Source organism: Acinonyx jubatus, chromosome B4 (assembly GCF_027475565.1).
Source record: "Acinonyx jubatus isolate Ajub_Pintada_27869175 chromosome B4, VMU_Ajub_asm_v1.0, whole genome shotgun sequence".
NCBI lineage: Eukaryota > Metazoa > Chordata > Mammalia > Carnivora > Felidae > Acinonyx > Acinonyx jubatus.
This window is the reverse complement of record NC_069387.1, coordinates 78852083-78873503: the sequence shown is the minus strand read 5'-3', so window position 1 is coordinate 78873503 and position 21421 is coordinate 78852083. Positions and strand designations below refer to the sequence as shown.

At 41.1% G+C, this 21421-nt stretch overlaps 1 protein-coding gene across 6 annotated transcripts in view; it reads left to right on the top strand.

Moving 5' to 3' along the window:
• The window catches only part of CBX5 (chromobox 5), a 43941-nt gene extending 22932 nt beyond the window's left edge, over window positions 1–21009 (top strand). For 2 of the 6 annotated variants that reach the window (XM_015087813.3, XM_053226336.1), the window contains 4 exons: window positions 2185–2363; window positions 7620–7806; window positions 10839–10939; window positions 12607–21009. In XM_015087813.3, the coding sequence (XP_014943299.1) occupies window positions 2227–2363; window positions 7620–7806; window positions 10839–10939; window positions 12607–12757 (576 nt within the window). In that variant the 5' untranslated portion in view covers window positions 2185–2226 and the 3' untranslated portion in view covers window positions 12758–21009. Of the gene's footprint in view, window positions 1–23; window positions 182–238; window positions 423–1844; window positions 1920–2184; window positions 2364–7619; window positions 7807–10838; window positions 10940–12606 lie in introns of those variants that run through there. The other 4 variants (XM_015087815.3, XM_015087814.3, XM_015087817.3 and 1 more) reach the window with 4 other exon arrangements.
• The last annotated feature ends 412 nt before the right edge of the window (window positions 21010–21421 follow it).

Genomic DNA, 21421 nt, shown 5'->3' with positions numbered 1-21421 from the left:
TGCTCCCCCCCCTTAGTCTAGTACTGCTGCCAGTTGCCATGGCAACGGGCTGGGACAGCTGCGCAGTGGCTCCCAGGCAGCTGGGTGGGGGCGGGGGAGCTGCCAGCCCGCCAAGCCCCAGACCTGGGAGGGGAGGCCCCTCCTGTTAGCCCAGAGGGAAAGAAAGAACTGGGGCGATCCGGTAGGTAAAGGAGGGAACCCCCATTCATCTTCTACCTTTGGGGCTCCTCTTCTGCATGAAGGTATAAAGGGAGATTTTCCTCTTTCCTCCCTCAAACTGAAGAACACATATGTAAATCCTTGTTTTTCCTCGTGAGGCATGGGAGGCCATAGCCACAATGCTTAACTGCATGCATCTAACCCGGGGCTGGTTTTAACCCCAGCGCTCTGACCTAAACTGCTCAGCTCCCGGAAATTCCAAGGTGAGTGGGGGTGGGGGTGGGGTACTCTCCCTGGAATATGACATTTCCTGTCTCTGGTGAGGTCGGAGGCTGTTTTTATTTTAAATAAGATTTTTTTTTTCTTAAAGCTTAGGACTCTCTTCTAAATTCATGGAAAAATTATTTTGAAACTCCTGTCTACATTTCTCCCCCTGCCACCCCCTCTTCCAAATAAAGGACTTTAATAAAAACTTAGTTTTATTACAGGGCAGTAATGGGTACAATTTTTTGGGTGGGCAGCCCTATTGCTAATAGGTTCTGGAGACGTGGTTTCCAATTAGATGTTCTTGGAATAATTCCTTAAATGTTGCTAACTTGAGGCAAATTGATAAATGCAACTTTTTATGCTACTTGACTTGAACAAAATTCTGGGATTAGTAGTGGCCTTCCTTGTTCCTGGGAGTCCTCTTCTAGTCAGGATGGAAATATTTTTAGAAAGTGGTGAAGAAAAATCTTTTAAGATTGCAGGAAAAGAAAAATGGAGTTCAGCTAAGAAAACAATTCCTGCTACTCTATAATCCAGGCTGTAGGCATCATTTAACATGGTTAAAGAAGAATTCTTAAAAATGATTATGGAAACAACAACATGGGAACTTAAAAAACTAGATTCTGTGTTGAGTACCCCCTAGTTGTGCATTTTTCTGAGCTTAACTCAATTTCCATTTGTGTTGCCTTGCTTCAGCTTTCCTTGGGCCTATGAATGGTTCCTCTGTGTTTTGAGGCTTCGTGTTGATGTGATTCTGGGGCCAGAGTTCTTTTTCCTCCTCTTCTTCCTTTGGCCCATGGTCAACTCCAGTTAAGAGAGGTACCTCCTTAACTATTTGGATTAGTTGAGCCTTGAGAATTACTGAACAATCCAGTAACTAATTTCTATTTTATGGAATAAAATTTTCTTTTTCTCCCTACCTTTCTCCCATCCCCAAATGAAGAAGGAGGCTTGCTGTGTCTGAGATGCCAGCCTTGCTTTTGTAAGCTGATGGATAGTATGTAGGGACAAGCTCAATTTGTTTAAGGGAGAGATGTACCAGGTCACCGAAGACAGTGGTGAAAGATGCCTGACCAAGCCTTTTTTGTGTGCTGCTAAGAGGCTAGTCAGGATCCTTAGAGCAGAGGAAGGCTTACAATTTGTGGCTTTTCTTTTTTCATTTTTATAAAGAAACTTACTCACCTTGTAGGGAAAGGTTTTAATTCTATCCCTCTTTTAAGCTGACGGTTTTCCGCATTTCTTTGAGATCCTGGGTTGTAAACAGTTACAGGAGTAACATACCATACCACTTGTCTTTTGGAATCTGAAAATAGAGGAGTTAGACAGTTGTGTCTAATAATGATTTTGGTCTTGTAAGCTGAAGAGAAAGTTATGGTTGGGAAAGTGGGGATTCACCCAGTTTTTACTTATATTCTTAGGAATCATCTGTAGAATGCTTCAAGACCCAAGAGAGGGGTACAGTACTCCCTGCATTCCATCAAGAAGAGACAAAGGTTTTTTTTGTTTTTGTTTTTTTAAATTTTTTAGTGTATTTATTTATTTAGAGAGAAAGTGAGTGAGCGGGGGAGGGGCAGAGAGAGGAGAGGGAGACAGAAACCCAAACTGATGTGGGGCTCAGTTTCCCAAACTGTGAGATTATGACCTGAGCCAAATCAAGAGTCGGATGCTTAACTGACTGAGCCACCTAGGTGCCCCAAGCAGTGACAGAGTTATAACTCCTTGTATGGATTCTGACCATTTTGTCCTTCCTATTTGCAGGAACCCGGTGGCCTTAGTCCTTCAGGTGGAACAGCTTGCGACATGGGCAAGAAAACCAAGCGGACAGCTGACAGTTCTTCTTCAGAGGATGAGGAGGAGTATGTCGTGGAGAAGGTGCTAGACAGGCGTGTAGTTAAGGGGCAAGTGGAATATCTACTGAAGTGGAAAGGCTTTTCTGAGTAAGTGCCTTCTTTTAGGCCTTCGGACTCTATCGGGTGGATACCTTTGGTTTCTTTCCCCATGAGCCACCACCATCTTTGTCTTTTCTTCTCTCCACCTGCACTCCTAAGAGTGAGAAGACACAGCAGTAAACGAAACAGAAGTCTCTCCCTTGGAGCTGGGGTTCTAGTGATAATGCTTTTGAGAGACAGTATGGTGAATTAGGTGCGTAGATGTGGAGCCAGATCGCCTGGGTCCAGATTCTTGCTCCCCAACTTAAGAGCTGGGTGACCTTGGTTTTAGTTCCTTATTCTTTTTCCTCTTCAATAGAATAGGAAATAGTACTTGTCATAGAGATGTTGGGTAGATGTAGAGCCTGACAGGTAAGTTCAGTGTAACTATAAACTGTTAACTGGGGTGCCAGGCTGGATCAGTTGGTACAGCACGTGACTCTTGATCTGAGAATTGTGAATTTGAACCTCATGTTGGGTGCACAGATTATTTAAAAATAAAATCTTTCTTTCTTTTTAAAGTATAAACTGGGCTGCCTTGGTGGCTCAAGTCAGTTAAGCATCCGGCTGTTGATTTTGGCTCAGGTCATGATCTCACAGTTTGTGGGTTCAAGCCTGGAGTTGGACTCTGCACTGATAGTGTGGGGCCTGCTTGGGACACACTCACACTCACTTTCTCCGCCCCCCCCCCCCCCCCCCCCCGCACTCATGCCCTCTTTCAAAAATAAACATTAAAAAATAAATAACTAAAAATTGTTACTGTTACTATTCTTTTGAATATAACTAATCTAAAATATATATGTTTAAGCAGAAGATGTCCACCCCATAGCCTAGTTTTTCAAAATGATCCTTGAATCTCAGAAGTGACCTAGGATGAAGGATTTATTTTAATGGGAAACTTAAGTCTGAGGCCACATTTCCCCCCACGTGGGCCAATATTTATTTTTGTTTTAATTTCATTTAAAAAAAACATTTTTTTTTAATGTTTATTTATTTTTGACAGAGAGAGACCGAGCATGAGCGGGGGAGGGGCAGAGAAGAGGGAGGCACAGAATCTGAAGCAGGTTCCAGGTTCTGAGCTGTCAGCACAGAGCCCGATGTAGGGCTCAGACTCACAGACCACGAAATCATGACCTGAGCTGAAGTCGGATGCTCAACCAACTGAGCCACTCGGGCGCCCTTTTTTGTTTTAATTTAAAATGTACAGCTGAAGCAAAAGAAATGGAGTGAACACTCAGATACACATTGCCCTAGTTTCTGCAATTAATAATATACTTTATCAGTCTTGGTTTTTGGGGGTTTGTTTTGTTTTATGTTTTTGTGTTGTTTTTTTTTTAAGACCTGAACCTATCACCCCCCATCCCCGCCCTTTTTTTTTTTTAATGTTTGTTTATTTTTGAGAGAGACAAAGACAGAATGCGAGTGGGTTAGGGGCAGAGAGAGGGAGACACAGAATCCGAAGCAGGCTCCAGGCTCTGAGCTGTCAGCACAGAGCCCGACGCAGGGCTGGAACTCACGAGCTGTGAGATCGTGACCTGAGCCCATGACCTCAGCCGAAGTCAGATGCTCAACCGACTGAGCCACCCAGGCTCCCCTTTAATCCATGAGCTTTAAGAATGATACCGAAGTGGGGCACCTGGGTGGCTCAGTTAAGCATCTGACTCTTGATTTTGGCTCAGGTCATGATCTCATGGTCATGAGATTGAGCTCTGTGTCAGGCTTCACTCTGACTGTGGAGCCTGCTTGGAATTTTCTCTCTCCCTCTCTCTCTGCCCTTCCCCTGCTCACACTTACTCTCTCTCTCTCTCTCTCTCTCTCTCTCAAAATAAATAAACATTACAAACAAAACAAGTGATACTGAGGTATTGATTGGAATGTCTGTTAGGAAGTATCTGGCTTTATGCTGAAGTGCTAAAGGAGATTATTCTTTGCAAGAAATAGAACTAGACATATATTGAAGCACAGAAGAGGTAGCTTGAAAGGTGAAGTATGTGAGGCTGTGTAATCGTTAGACATTTTGCCTCAATTTCTGATTAATTCCCTTCCCAGGATGCCTGATAACAAAGAATGGATTTCTCAGAACCCCAGTGAACTGATAGAAAGTGATGTAGGCTTCTTGGAGTGGCTGTCCAATAGAAATCTAATGCAAGCCACATGTGTAATTTTAAATTTTTTGGTGGCCACATTAAAGAAGAGTGAAATTCACTAAATTCTACTCCTAAAACCAATACTATATTACATGTTAACTAACTTGAATTTAAATGAAATCTTGGAAGAAAGAAAAAGTGAAATTAATTTTAATAATTTATCTAACACAGTGTATCAAAATGCTATTTCAACATTAATCAGTCTAAAGATTAAAATATCATACATTGTTTTTTATGCTGTCTTAAAAACCTGATGTATATTTTATAGCACATCTCAGTTCAGACTAGTCACATTTCAAGCGTTCAGAAGCCGCTTGTGGCTAATTGTTATCATACCAAACATCTTAACATTAAAGTGTAGGGCTTCAAGATACTAAAAAGGTTGAAGTTTTGACAGTGTCTTTGGACAAAGGTCTGAATCAGGAGCCTATAGAACATACTTAAGGTTATTTCGTACGTAAGTCAACATTTCTCATTTGGAGCACTTTTGGCATTTTAGGTGGGACAGCTCGTGCACTACAGGATGCTTAGCATCTCTAGCACACAGCACCACAGGTAGCACAGCAATCAGAGTATGCCCTTCATATTTCTGAAGAGGAATGGTATCACAGCATCCTTTAGAGATGAGAAATACAAGTTGGACAGACCAAGGAATAGGAATTAAAATAATACGGAGGGGTGCCTGGCTGGCTCATTTAGTGGAGTGTGCGACTCTTATTCTTGGGGTCCTGAGTTTGAGCCACACATTGGGTATAGAGATTACTTAAATAAGTGAATAAACTTTAAAGAAAATAACACTGAAAGATTTTAAGGGTGTTTATTGGGCCCAGTGAATCACCATTGGAAACTCTTGGTCGTTTTAAAGGTACTTGAAACTATATGTGTATTTGAGCTACTGGTAGCTTACATAGATTAAAGGGGGGAAGACAGTTTGAGGTAGATGGATTAAAGCAATTGTCCTTACTTTCTCAGAAATGCCCAGGATTTCATTAAAGATGAACAAATTTTGCCCACTTCAGCATTGTCTATAATTAAGTACCTACTGCTTGTTAGGCAATGGTCAGATTTTACTTCATGTGTTCTCTTTAATTCTCATAACAGCCTTTGGAAGTATTTTCAGTTTACAGATGAGGAAGTTAGCGAAGTTATTTGCCGAAGATAGTGTAAGCATCTGGCACTGGTTAAGTGCTGGCACAAGGATCCAGTATCCGATTTCTTGGCCCTGATGGCCCAGGCTCTTTTTAAATTATATCATGCTGTCTTGTGGGGGAAAATTGGTTGATGTAGAAGCAGCAATACTAATATGGTAGGAGAAGAGGTAAACCTATTATAGCATTATAGGACCGGCTTGCCTTGCTGTCAGTAGAGACTCTGTCCTATCCCCATGTCTGCCTGCTTGTGTCACAGTGTTGGCATGCCTCTTGCTTTTGGTGTCTTAATTTCTTCTGGGATAGTAAGCTATATGGTTTGTGGATTTGGGGGAAAGTTACTGTATGAGGTGGTTTTTTGTTTTTTGCTGAAAGAAGAGCTATGAAGGGGAGTCTTTTCTAGTTTTAGCTCAGATGATTTTGAAATACATTTTGTCTTATTCTCAAGCTCTTTTTGCAGAAGGTTATTTAAATCTAGAGTAAATACCAGATTTTTCCATTATTCTGCTTATTTAAGTCAAGTTATTCTGGCATGTGTTCAAACCATGCCCATCTAAAGACACCTTATTTAAAAAACAATATTTAAAATGATAGTGCATACATTAAATAATTTTTTCCCAAGTCAGTGAAAGGATTGTAGAAATCATTTTCTACATTTTAAATCATTTTCATTCACATATAATCATTAATCATCCTACAACTATAATACATTTTTAGGTGTACTTTAATATAAACTAGTAATACTCTGTTAACCAAAAGAACTTCTGCCACTGGCTAGGAGTGAAAAGGATGCCTGGTCTGGTTTTTCCCATGTAGGTACATTTCATGCTTTGATTCCATAAGCTTCTGATGCAGTTGGTAGTTTGGTTTTCCAAAACCCATGCCAGGAATACATAGAACAACTTTGTGAATAGTAACTGTTTGTTTTTCTCTTAATGGGACTCCCATGATCCAAGTTTAATTAAACTCATTTATTCAGTTTGGGTTTTTTTATTAATATAAAAATGTATTTTGACTAGTAACAGTAGTCTTGAATCCATAGCATTGAATAATACATTCCAAATCCCACTTCTGAGTTGTCTTCCTACCATTTGCCTATATTCTAATGATTGAAGCCGTCACTACCTTTTTTCTTAATAATTATTTTCAGTCCTTCAATAATTGTTGATATTTCTTCAAAATAAGTAAAGTTAGTGTTAGTAAAGTTAGATAGTGTAAACTGGGGGTGCAGGTCTTACTATGTTATTCCTTAGGATTCTCATAGGTATGAAATCACATTTTGCCACTTAAAAGCAGAATTCATGTTTGAGTTTTTAAAAGCTTTATTGAGGTATAATTTACATACCATAAAATTCATTCATTGAAAATGTACAATTCAACAAATTTTAGTAAATTCATAGAGTTGTGTAGCCACTATTAATTACCACACTCAACTTTTAGAATTTCCATAATCTCCCCAGATGCCCTTGAACTCATTTGTAGTTAATCCCAAACCTCAGCCCCGAGGAACTACTGGTCTGCTTTTTGTCTCTAAATGTGTCTTTAGTAGACATTTCATATAAATGGAATCCAATAATATATAGCCTTTTGCATCTGGTTTCTTTCAGCTTATTATTTTTGAGGTTCTTTCATATTGTGGCATGTATTAATTAGTATTGCGTTTCTTTTGTTGCTGAATAGTATTATGTGTAGATATACCGCATTTATTCATCCGTTCACAAGTTGATGGACATTTGAATTGTTTTCTGTCTTTGGCTATTAAAATGCTGCTATAAGTAATTGTGTGCAAGTTTCTTTGTGGATATATTTTTTCATTTCTCTTGGATAGATCCTGGGATCAAATTTATTATCTCTTTTAAGTATAGGTTTTTTTTTCGTTTTGCCTACTTGTCTTTAAGAAAGCATTCTATTTTTTTCCCCCTCATTCTTTCCTTTTTTTTTTTCTTTTTCTTTCCATTCTTTGTGCCCAGGGAGCACAATACTTGGGAACCTGAGAAAAATTTGGATTGCCCTGAGCTAATTTCTGAGTTTATGAAAAAGTATAAGAAGATGAAGGAGGGTGAAAATAACAAACCCAGGGAGAAGTCAGAAAGTAACAAGAGGAAATCCAATTTCTCGAACAATGCTGATGATATCAAATCCAAAAAAAAGAGAGAGGTAAGCTTCCTTTTCCCTTTTCCCCACAAACAATTGTTTTGCCACTCGCCCACCCTCCCCCTGCCGCCCCGCCCCCGCCCCCTCCCCCCCCCCAGCCTTATTATGGTTGTTTCTTTTCTAAGGATGGTCTGCAAGGTAATTTGTTGAACAAAAGAGCTTCCAGGGAGATATGTTTATTGACTACAGCGCCCCCTCCTGGCTGAGTGAGAAATGTAATACTGTATGCGTTTCACTGAATTGTATTAAGGTGGCAAAATTAAATCCCTCTAAAACAGGCAGCCACTCTCTGTCTTTTCCATGAGTAAGGCAGCTAGGTTATCTTAGATGGGGAGGGACTTGACATTTTTAAGTCTACAAAAAGGGCTTTAAAATGTTTACTACTTTACTTTTTTCCTTTTGTTCCAAAGGTAGCACTTACTTTCAAACTTTTATATTCTCTTGCTTTTTAAAATTGAGGTGTAATTCGTATAACATACAGTTAACTATTTTAAAGTGTACAGTTCAGTGGCATGGGTATTTTCTCTTTTGATCTTATTCTACATATTCCAAATAAATTAATTTTCATCTCTTGAATCTTTTTATTGTTCAGTTTGGAAAGTGTGTTTATGAAATATTGGTTGATTCAGTTGCTTTAATCCTTCTGATCTTCAGCTCTCAAATAACTAGCATAAGCACTGTTCTTACCTCTCTTTTTTCATCTATCTGTGTACACACACATACATACACACACACCCCACCAGCTTCCACTCGTTTATTTCAAGGTTATGAAGCCTTTTGTGTTGAAGGATGTATCATACCCTTAACGTTTAATAAAATAAAAGCATAAGTCCACTTCTCAATCTTCAGCATCACTGCCATAAGCGTCTCTATTTATCTTCATTCTACTTGGTACCCATTTTTCTAGAACATTAGTTCTCAGCCCTGGCTGCATATTAGAATCACTGCGGGGGGGGGGGGGGGCTTAAAAAAAGAAAAGATCCAGTACCCAAGATGCACCCCAGACCAATTACATTTAGATTTCTGTGGGTCAGACCCCTAGGCATCAAGGACCTATATATAAGTGATAGAGAAAATGGGAGATCAGCATTCCAAAAGAATTGAAAATAAGAGTAAAAGATTGGAAGCTACAAGTGAAAGTGGACTCTGGGTTTGTGTTTGTCTCCTTATTTGTTTCCCTGATTAATTTTATTTTTTACAACCTTATTTTTTAAAACTATTCTGGTGAGGGGTGTATATCATTATGGTATAGTGTACTGATGAGGATTTGAGAATGCCTTCCCTTCTCTAAGGAGCTAAGACTTGGTTCTTTTTTTTTTTTTTTTTTTTTCCTTTTTTATTAGTCCTTTGTATTGTTTTTTTGTCATTTGATTCATTTTCTAGGTAAGTAAAGAGACCAAATGGCACAGTGTAAGACTTGTGACTAGCCATTTGTGCCATATAGTTTGTTTTTCCTCAACATAAGGTTTCTGTCCTTTTGAAAAGGAACAATCTGGCTTAGACCTACTGGCCAGCATAGAGAGTTGTCTTCCAAGGCCAGGTTCTGATGCCACTGACCTTGAAAACAACCCCCACACGTCCCTTACATTGTGATGTTCATCTGGGGCCCCTGACAGCATTCTCAGCAGTGCTCCCGGCTGTCAGGTAGGCAGCCAGAAAGATAGGTGGTTGTATGTTTTAAAGATACAGGAGGGGATTACGTTTCTTTCTTTAGACCACTGCAGAAGAAATTTGTTAGTCGGCATTATGCCTGATTTAAGATTACTGCCTGTGTGATGATTTTAGCATTTTCCTCGCCTCGGCTCCTTTTCAGCAGCTTGAACATTTTTCTTCCCTTCCCTCCCTATGTGGCAAACTGTTTTCAGCCGCCAGCTATGATTTACGACTCAGTTCGTGCGCCAGCATTCCAGCTGTGAGCAGCTGTGTGCACATCTGGGAACCTCCTCCCCTTAAGCGCCCCCAAAAGAGGCTGTGTTTTTGAGTCAGTATCTCCCCTGATCCGTGCATGGAATTTCCTTCCCAGTGTGGGTTCTGGTATCTTTGGGGACCACCTGGATCCTGAATACTTTGTATCTCAGAAAAAAGCAGGGTGAATGTCAGATCAAAGAGATTTTATTATGAAAATCAGACATCAGAGATTTAGTTCATTTGGGCAGTCTTTCTAAATCTTTTTTATGTTGCCACTAGATAAGTTTGCATTATTTTCTATAATAAGGTTTTTAAAATTACCTGGTTTGTCTAAATTTTCACCATTTTGCTCGCAACCAGTGCCATCACCCTTGAGTCGGGTGTACTCTTGTCTTGATTGCATGATTACATTTTGGCCAAGTTTGAGTAATCTAGAAAATGATCAGTTTGTTTTAAATCACTGTCCAGTTCTGTTCTCTAATGAACAGTTCTGTTCTCTCCTTCAGGAGGGGATGGGCATAGACCAGGCCCTCTTCTCCAAGCATGTGGGTATTGCAGTATGTGAGCTCTGAAAGAAATTTGCTGTTTTATGGTACTGCCTTGAATCATTCTTACTGCTGTTCTTTCATACATATAGAGGACTATGTTAAAGAAAAAAAGTATTAGAAATATCGGTCACTGTTAAACTAAATGTCTAAAAAATTAAGAGGTGGTATATCTGAAGTTTATAAAGCGAAAAAGGGTTTAGTTCAGGTAAGCATGGACTTGTTTATCATCTTGGAAGCAGCATTGTAGGGGTAGTCAATTCATAATATCAAGGAGGTTTGATTACAGGGTTAGATGAGTTCCTAGATGATGATTTCAGGATGTCTTACGGGATATGAAAGAGTTTTGGGGGCCATTTCCTAATCCTGTGAAGGAGTATTAGAAAGACAACTGCATCTTCTTAACAAAAATACCTCTTAGCATCACTGTCACTGGCTGGCCCGCTATTGTATTTCTTAAGTTCTAAGAATTCTTTGAATTGGTGACAAAATGAACTTAGGTTGTGCTTTGTTGAGCTGAGAAACAGGGTTTTTTTTTTACTCTTCTCCAAGCTGTAAACTTTCTTTATCTTCTATTTATAGCAGAGCAATGATATCGCTCGGGGCTTTGAGAGAGGACTGGAACCAGAAAAGATCATTGGGGCGACAGATTCCTGTGGCGATTTAATGTTCCTAATGAAATGGTGAGAGAGATTGGGCCTCAGTGTACAATTGTGTTTCTTTGCCAGTGACTTGAGTTTGTATAGAAGATAGGGAAGACCGAGTATTTCCCAACGAAGAATTTTGATTGTCAAAGATCTTTGGCTCATATCACCTATTAGTATTAACGGGAATTATGATCGAGAATGAATTTAAGATATTCCCAAGCTTTGGTATTAAGCCAAATTACATTAGCCCCAATACCTAAGGTAGCTTTAGGTAGGAACCCTATAGACATGACCTAACCATTTATTTACACAGTTCTGAATCATTTACCATCAGACCATGAGCCTATGGCCATGAGATGGGAGTTGAGTGAGGCTTTCTGCCATCACTGAGGATCAAAACAACTGAATGATGTCTAAAAGAGAAAAATAATCTCAACAAAAAGCTTTAAGACTAATACTAGCCAAAGCATAAGTTATTTCATCCGGTGGAGGGAATGTCTCTTAGAGGAAAGTGTAGTTCCTTCCCCTCAATTTGGTTTCTTAAAGACAGGGTGATTTATGGTGTGGCCCTCACCACCTCTCTGTTTCCAAGTATTCTGGGCTTGTGATTTAAGCTTGGTCTCTAAATAGAGGCTTCATGCTGCATTGCTGCTGAGGAAGCTAATTTACCTTAAAAGTTGTAGAATCAAAAGGTTTAATATTTTATCTGATCGAAATTTTGCTGGTAAATTACCCAGAAGCCTAGATTTGAAGAATCATTATACTCTGTCAGAAGTAAGGAGCTGTATTGACTGCTTTTCCCACTCAGCCATATGCGTTACACGATTTACATTCACATATTAACTAGCTTTTTTTCCCCACCGCAGTCCAAATTTGAGTATCTGCTCTGAGCTGTGTGTTTTCCCCTCCTCTTTTCATCTGTAATACTTACCTCTATGAATTAAATATCTCCCGTTTTCTAGAAAAGGAGGTAGTTGTCTTTGCTCAAGTGTCGGTGGAATTTTAACTTAAAATATTTTTTTTCTTGATTTGGAATCCTGGTTAAGACTTGCTGTGTTTTTCTGTCCTACATGGTAGTAGAGCCTTTGTAAACTTGGATAATTGAAATTTGCAGTTAATTCCTACATTTCATTTTAGTGACTAAATTTTACATTCTCCTTTATTCTCCCTTGTATAAGTACTGTTGCTGACTTAAATTTCTGTTTTCTTATTATTCCAATCCATAGTTCTCTCCAAAAGGACAATGAGTGTTTAAAAGGCCACAAGATGAGGAAGGTTAAGACCTTTTCACTCAGATGATCAGAAACTGGGTTGATCAATCTGTGCATAATCAATAGGACTGAATGTAGGTTTGATCGTGTGTTCACTCACATGCTCATACACACAAATCAGAATTACAGGAGCGAAATTTATATAATTTCATTTTCAGCCTTTTGATTAAGCCTTCTGTTTTTCATCTGAGTTCTAGCTGAAGACTTCTGTTTCTGTCTGATGTGGTAGTTAAATGATACTCCCTGGTAATTTTTATTTACTTGAATTTCTCCTTGAAAATATTGAGCTGTTAGGGTCCTTCTCACCTTGAAATCAAGATGGAGAGGAAATCAAGTCCGTTAAATCCATATAACAACATAAACCTTGGTTTAGATAGATTATCTCTCATTCTTACTTCCTCTCCTTCTAAGTCTCATATTCTCTCTCTCCAGGAAAGACACAGATGAAGCAGACCTGGTTCTTGCAAAAGAAGCTAATGTAAAATGTCCACAGATTGTGATAGCATTTTATGAAGAGAGACTGACGTGGCATGCCTATCCTGAGGACGCGGAAAACAAAGAGAAAGAAACAGCAAAGAGCTAAAGGAGGGGGTGGTCTCTGTCATTTCTCTTTGTATATAATACATTCACCTCCCTGCCTCCTCTCCCTTCTGCCCACCCTGTTCTATCCTAAACACATCCATAAAAAATGTGCTTATCACTGTGCTCCACAGGAGAAATGTTGGTATTGGTTCTCTTGTAACATAACTGATGGTCTGATTCATGATAAGTGTCTCTCTGTGAAGACCAGGCATTTACATACTGTGTGTAATTCCCACAATTTTTTCCTTTGCCCTGATCTCTTCCTTCTGCTCCCCTGTGACCTCAAGATGAGTTTTAACTTTTTAAACATCTTAGAGTCTTGATCTTTTCAGGGTTAGTTGCTTTTTAGATTGGGGGATTTTGTTATAATGATGATGAATTTTGGTTTCTTGCTTTGGTTCTTAGAACATGTTGATGACCAGCTAGCTTTTGTTTTGAGATGTTGGGATGGAAAAGATGTTCCCATCTTTTTAAAAAGCCAATAGCAACTGCCTACCTGTTGGGGCTTTCCCAACCTCATTCAGCTCTACCCAGTAGAATACAGGGTTCCTGGTGTGGTCTTCTGGGCCACCCTCTGTTGTTCATCCCCACTCATCCTCCCAGAATAGCTCCATCCTTTGGAGGACTTGAAATTTTACACTCAAATTTGTCAAGGCACTCTTAGCTCCAGGACTTTTGGCCTTGTTTCTTATCAATCCTTGATTCTACTTCTGCAAGGTGGTGTAGTCGGTCATACAATGACAAGAATATTAACTGTGGAGATTTTTAGCTATTAGTACATGAGGATGATGGGGTAGGATATAATTGTCTTTATTATCACATATGGTATATATGTATTATTTCCTTCCATCCCTCACATTTGGACTATATATTTATGTAGGTGTGAGTGACTGCCTGGTGCTTGCTTGTGCCAAGGTGCTAGGCACCCTCCAGCCCTGCCAACTTTTGTGGCCTCCCAAAGCATTCCTGTTACCAAAGAGGCTTCAGACCTGACTCTCACTTCTCCGTGGACCCAAGTGTCCCCTCCATGCCATTATTTTCAGTGGGGAATTCTTGGAGGGGAGCCATCGGCCACAACATCAAATTTTAAATATTCATAGTGTTTATAGTCCTAAATTTCCTGCTTTGTTGACTCCTGGATTTGCCACCAAGAGTCCCCAAAGTATTATAATACTCTTCCCTTTTTCCACCCTCAAACTCTTTGTTGTATCTTATTTTTAAAAATGCATTTCTGTGGAAGACTATCACCTTAGAGTGACAGGCCCTGGCATTAGCATGCTGGCACAACCTTCTGTCCCTACTCAGCAAAAGATTTCACTTTTGGCTTCCTCCTGCTTTGCCATTATATTGAGAGATTATTACCATATCCTTCTGCCTTTGTGCCCCAAGAAATGCCCTAATTCTCTTTAACCATTTTCTTTCAGTTGAGGGGCGGGGGGGGGGGGAGGGTGGCTAGAGAAACAAGACTAAAAGTAAGGAAATAGCAGGGTTATGAGCATCTGTGTCCCAGTCCAAAGCTGAGGAATTAAGAATAAATGCTTGAAATAGCCTTAACTCTAGAGTTCACCAGCCATTGAGGTTGTTTTTGTTGTTGCTTTTGATTTTTAAAACATGTAGCTGTCTGGCCAGGAGCATTCAGCCATTTCTAGATGATTCAGAGTAATCGGGGGAATGGATAGATTGCTCCAGTCCACAGATGAGCTGAATAATATGCAAATCATATACCCATTCATAGCATTTGTTACCATTGCTTTCCTGCTCAGCTGCTGATTGAATTCTGTGTGCTTGTATAAATTATGTCAAAAATTATACTGCACAGTTGAGAAGACAGCTGTTGCTGCAGTGACATGACAGACTGGAACAATGAAGCTTTTGGTTTAAGTCATCCAGGAAAATCCTTCTGAATGGTAATGTGATTGGGTGAGAACTCCTAACCCATAGCTCAAGTGGGTAGGAGTTTTTATCTCCATCTTTCTTTACTCTGAAAGAATTCAAGGTCTAGATCAAGTGCTAGATAATTGCTTAGTACTTAATCTGATGGGCATCTAAAAGAAAGAAAGGATGGTCAGGAAACAAATTTGTCCTACAAAGAGCCAAGAATATCAATTAGGGTAGACAAGAATAAGACAAAAGTAGGCCAGAGCCCCTCAGGAGGTGATCTGGGTCTGTTGATTTGCAGGTGGAGAAAATCACCTCTTATCCACGTAGCCAGTGTGCCTCCCAGGAGCAGTGGGCCTGTAAACTACAGTGACGGTATTTTTAAGACCAAGACCTAGCATTGGACAAAGAACACCATGGAATTATTTTGTGCTGAGATTGGTCCTGAGAAACCTGGGGCATGTGGTTGCTGTGGTTATAGGTAATATTTAAGGTACTCATCAAAACCTGGTTTTCTTTTAACAACGGAAGTATCATCTACAACTCATCAGCCCTTTAAAACCTTACTCTTCACTCCATGTTTTCTGTTCACAGTTTATTGAATCATGGTCTTGTACTGAGTGCTGCCAGCACGATTTTTGTTGTTTTCCCTGACTACCCACAGCTGCTTCGGTAGGAATGTAGGGAGCCAGGGGCCAGTATTGATTTCAGCCCTCAACAGAAAGGAAACCAGATGCCCGCCTGTGCCCCCGGCATTTGTTAGTGCTGAGTAGCTGTGCTGGCCCTTGCAGAATTGCAGTCTCAAAGGAAACCTGTTTTCATGGGGCTTTCTCCTCAGAAGAGTTAGTAGCCATGGGCTAAGCACTCCTAAACATCTAGGTCTCAGGTACTCGAAATATGTTTTTCCTGTGTTTAGTCTTCTTTCAAAACCTCTTTCTGATGCTGAATTTCTTCTTGTAATCAACATTCAAGGACCTTCCTTTCCACAGAAAGTAGCAGAGTCTTGCCCAGCAGAGTTTACCAAGGTCAGGGTAGCTGCTTTTCTGAGCTCTGGGCCAATGCCCTCATGTTAGGATTAGCTGTTAGGAACATCGGTCCTGATGGAAGCACCCATTTTTAACCTGGAGAGGGCCGTATCATTTTCCCTCTGCAGTCCAGTTTTCATCTGCTCAAGGGAGCATTTGAGCCGGTGGTGTTCCTTGATGCTCACAAGTCTAGGTGGTCCTTGGCTGTCTTACAGCCATATGTGTGAACTGCTTTTGATTGGTGATGAAAGATTAGTCCTGTTTCCATAGCTTGGGCAGTTAGGTTATTCTTAACTCTCTTCATTTCTGTTCTGTAGCTGGCCTCCTGGAGGCCATTTTCCATCTGTTCAGGTCAGATCCTAGGGCCTTTGGGAAGGTGCTTGGGATTTTCATCTTGTGATTCTGTTGGGTTGGCATTTAGTCCAGCTCACCTAAACGGTCAGGGGTCAGAGGGATCTATCTTGTGTCTGGGCTGGGGAGCAGTTTTTGCCCTTACGGTTTGAATATGAGGGCCTAAAATACTACTTCGCAATGCCATGAGAACCCCAGGAAGGGTTATGTCATCAGATTTGAAATGTGGAATTTGTTTCTCACAAATGAGGTCAAAGGAAAAGCTCATTTTGCACCATGATTCCATCCTTTTGGTTTAGATTCTTAGAGTAAAAATCACACTGTTGCGATCTGTACCTTTGTAATCGAACCGCCAGGTAAGCATACCTGTGGCAGGGTGGAGAGAGGAATGGTCTGGATCCAGTGTATTCCAGTTTGATGCTGGCTTTACCGCTAATCGTAACAGTTACGTTTTCAAAAACAGATTACCAGCGTTGCATCCAGGAGTATATGCTCAGAAATCAGTGTCCCCACCCAATTAATAATAGTGGATTTGTATTGAACTGTCCATATTCCAGCCACCTGAGTGTACGTCAACATTCTTTTTATTCAACAAGCATTTTTTGGCCTTGGGGGGGTACAGAGTTCAAGAAGACGCAGTCTCTGGCCTTAACCTTGATGCTGATGTGGGATGAACTGATTGTGAATAGTTCAGTGTAATAAATACCATAAATGGGGACACATTTCTGACTTGGGGGCAGTAGGAGGGTGACAGTTGATTCATATGTGGAAAAGACCTGTGACCTTGGATGAACTGAGCTAACTGGCCATAGATGGACTACAACAAGGACTTGCTTTATTTCAGAAGATAAGGATAACTGAAGGTTGGTTAGAAATGCTGTCGCTGAGAGAGAAAACAGGTGAGTGGGGATTGAGAACCCCTCATTTTGATCCCTGTTTTAGGCTCTTTGCCAAAGTATTTCTTAAGATCTAGTGAATCCTTGTTTGTGGAAAGCGTATTATCTGTGTTGCATATCCAGTTCAGTGTTGGTGACATTATTGTGGGTTCTGTAACACTTATTGCCATCAGAGTTGCTGACACCTTTTTCATTTTCTCATCCCTTTTGGAAGAATTAACGTGAGGTTGGCTTTAACTCTGAAACAAGGACATACTTTTCAGTGACAAGAGATTAGCCACAGAGAAGGCTTGGGGCACATCTAACATGTGAGCCATGTATTCTGTGCAGTGTAGTTTTATTTAACACTACAGGGTGGTGATTTCTGTCCTGGAAATGCACATACCCTGAAGTTTCGGATATAATTAATCTAGGGAAGTCGAGGGTGAGGCCTAGCCCTGTTAAGAACCAGTTTAACCATAAGAAAATTCTCCGTTCTGAACCGTATAACCACAAGAAAAAGATACTTTTCGCTGCCTGGGTAACTGAGAATTGACTAACTTTGGTAGAATTCCCAGGAATGAAGAGTAACTGTTCTGGAAAATTACAGTGTGCAGGTTCTTTGGATAGCTTCATAAAGACAATTCTAATTTCTTTGTGCTTGTGCTGGATTTCTTGAATTGTAAACTACCTCATCTTGTCTTTTTAGAGTGACTTCAACTTGTCATTGCCACTCTATAACATCATGCTTGACTTTGGTGGTTTTCTAACATGGAGTTTTTTCTATGCCTTGACAGCACATTCTCTTGCCTTTTCATCCGGATCCTCATTTCATCATCTCGTATTGTTCTTCTGTCAGAGAAATGTTTTAAAATAGCTTAAAATCTTGGTTTATGGGAAGTGATCCTCCACTGCTATTTGTCTCTGGGATCAGTAAGAAAGAGTTAAAACACGGCGGTGGGGGGAGGGGATAGAACCTGCACTGGAGGCAGCTGAGGAGGGAAGAGCCATTAATTAAGACAATTTCAAAGTCAACTGATTGTGATCATTAATGTCACAATAGATCAAAACCTAATTATCACAGCCTAGGTAAGAGCCATCAGTATTAATCGGAAAATCTAATAGGAAACTATTATCAAGAAATTAGGCTAAATTGAATGCAATGAACTTTTTATCTTACCAGTCTGTTTGTGTGTGAGTGAGAGAGAGCGAGCGTGCGTGCGCGCTAGAGCTGTCTGTGTCCCCTGGCATTGACAAGTATGACCTCACAGTTGATCTAGGCGCCAGTGGCCAGTTCATCACACTTTTTGAGGAATTCCAAACAGACTGAACCTGAACTGTCATTGTCATTTTCATCAGTCTTGAATATTACCATCACCTGGGCTTGTCCAGTGTTGGTCAGGAGTAAAAAAAGGTGTATATTTAGATCTTGGGATGGTCAGTCCTTCCTGGCATTAGAGTAACCCTGGTGGACATTATACCATGTGTGTTGGCAAATCATTCTTTGAGCTTCTGAGGTATGTTAAGAGTCCAGCTACTCTGGCTACTGTGAGTGGGGGCACAGAGGAAAAGAGGGGCTTCCTGCCTGGAGATTCTTTAAGGAGACCCGAGAAGATAGAGTTTAATTGTGTCACAGCACTTTTAAGGCTCAAGTCCGTGTTTTGCAGTTTCCAGTAGCTTTAGGATTTGATTCAAAGCTAGGACTGACTGTGTATTTAGTTTTTTTCCCCCTAGTTTTAGGACAAGGGTCATAATCATTACTACCAGAGTCCAGCCGTAGTCCAAAGGAGGGGGGAAAGTGCTTTTCCTTTTAGCTTTCTTTTGTCAAAAAGTTAGGCCCCTGTCAGGATTTTAAAGAATATTACGAGAGTCTTACAAGTAGTTCTAGAGAACACTTCATCCCTTCTCCCTGAATGGAAAACTAGGGGTCACCATTCATATCCTTAATTTTGAGAGCCATTCATGAAGATACTGCAACTCCTGAGGTTGGGCTGGGACAGAAAGTTGGAAAGATGCCTTGTGGCCATTGAGGGGAAGGACAGTGGCAGCAGAAGGATCCCTGCCCCCTGCCTCATCCCATAGGGACTGCTGCTGCCACCGGCACTATTGTTGCTAATCTTGCCCCCCACCCCCTCCCCTCCCAACCTTGCAATTCCACGCACGATCAAGATCACCGCTGGGGACAAGGTTCTCGTTTAAATGAGGTTTTGTTCTTGAATTTCAGGATTTAGGAGTAGGGGTTCTCACACAGAACTCTGGGAAGTCAGCGTGACTTAGTCCTTCACCTCTTAACGATAAAGTGAATATTTCTTTATGAATTCATGCCCTTAATGCTTGAAATGGAATTTTATTTGCAGAATATCCATTAACACGTGATTTTCAGAAGCAGTTTGTGTCTCTAAGCTTCCTTGTGTTATGCCAGATAAAGAATAGGCCCTCTGTTAATACTTGTGGGTTGATGGAGATCATCTAGTTTGCAGTGTAAGGTATACCTGCTGACTTCCTTTGCTTGCAAGTGCGCCCTAAGAAGTAAAATGCCCTGGGGAGTGGAACAAGAATTGAGTGGATGCTGACTACGTGTGCCAACCTCCTCAACTGATTCATAATGGCTGACCTTGGGCAAGTCACTCCTTCCAATGCCTCAGTTCCCCATCTGTCAAATGGGGTTAATGATACTGACCTACCTCACAGGGGTGTTGTGAGGCATTGTAAATCAAAGTTGGTAGAGTACCGTAGGGTCCTCGCTGGAGGATGCCTTGAGCCGAAGTCTAAAGTCTAGGCCTGACACGGGCTTTAGTCCTCACTGAGCTGTCCCAAGGTTGGAACTGCCAGTGACCTCGGCAAGTTCTCTGCCCCCCACCCCCACCCCTCATCAAAGCTGCTAGTTCAGATGTTGACAGTGTTTTTGTGAATGTTGGAGTCTTAATAGTCCAGACTTAGGATGTCATGGGGGAAGGCACTTAGTATTTTCTATGTCTTGCATCCACGAAGAGAGGCTGTTCCATACCCAAGAGTATTGGATTAGGGAACCATGAGGCAGGGATGCTATTGCTTGTTTCTGCAGGTTGGGTGTTAAGGTCCTGTTCCCCATGGGATTGGAGCAGACTCCAGCTGTCTCAGGAGCAAAATGAACACAGTGGGCTGAATTTATAGCATTGATTTTATTGCCCCCTGAATGGAATCACTGCACCCTCGCCTCTCCATAGGAACCAGCTGGTTCAATAAACATAACCACTTTGTCCATCCCCTACCAAAAGAGCCACTGTGGGAAAGTTTTTGTCTAGAGATACATTTAACACTCAGAATGAGGCAGTGATACTCCTTAAAGCTTCATCCAACTTACTGTACTCATTTGTCCTCTTTTTCTCAGTGTCCACAGTCTGAATCTGACCTTGACCTCTTTTTCCTCCGGTTTGGGAAAACTTTGGACACTATTTCTACTTGCCCAGATGTGGGCTCAGCCAGCTCTTCCCCACAGGGCTCTTTCTCCTTTCCCCTCTCCTTGGCCCTAGATGTGTAACCCATGGAAAAGCACAAGGTCCTGGCCCCTTGCTGCAGTCACATTCCGGTTCTCCGCGCTCTGTGGACTTTGTTCACTCAGCGCTGGCGGCACCAGGTGGTTCTGTGGAGTTCTGGAGGGTGGAGAGCGCACAGTCTGACCTCCTGCCTCCTGCCAAGTAGCCAGGAGTTGACTCACCCGTGGCCCAGCAGCCCTTGCCCTTTCTCACAGGATGGGATCCGAGAGACTCAAGAGGCTGGGCTTCTTTCCGCACTCTGTCCCATCCTGAGTCACAAAACACATCACACTTGGTAGCCAGATTTCTAAGTGGAAAAATGGGAAGTTGAATTCTCTATGGATCTTTTTGGTTTGTGGGGGAGTTTTGGTTGTGTTTCTTGGTTTTAGTTCAGCCAAACATGTCTGCTTTTCATTTTTTTTTATTTTTTTAGGATAAGTGATATATATATATGTTCGCCTTTTAAATGTAAATGTTTAAAAGTAGGCAATTTATGTGTTTCCACAACTGACATTGATGCAGACCTCATTCTTTCCCCCTCTTCCACCCTCTTTTCCCTCTTTTCATACTCTTGTATTGGTTCTAATAAATGGTTGCTTTTCAAATATGGATCCTGAGTGGTGGTTTTGAAGATGCGGGTCTGACACCCTTGCTTAACTTGGGCCCTGGAATGTCAACTAGTTGTCACAAATGTCTTTCCGAAAGAGCTGCGAGACTTCCAGAACAAGGGCTTTTTTCCTGAGGATTGTTGGTCTCTGACTTTCTGCAAATCGCCACAGGGTGGCGCAAGCCTGAGGGAATAAGAGACCATGTATCCTGTTCCCTATTCTATTCCCTAATAACCTGTTGAGACTGCCTTCCTGGTCTCTGGATGCACTCAGCGCTATGCTAGTGGCCCAGAGAGTAAATATTAGCCTTCAGCCTCCCAGGGACCCCCAGAAGAGTCTGCTCCTGGTTATGAAAATTTGTGGAAAACCATACTGACCATCTAAATCAGGCTTGAAAATCCCAATGTGCGTGA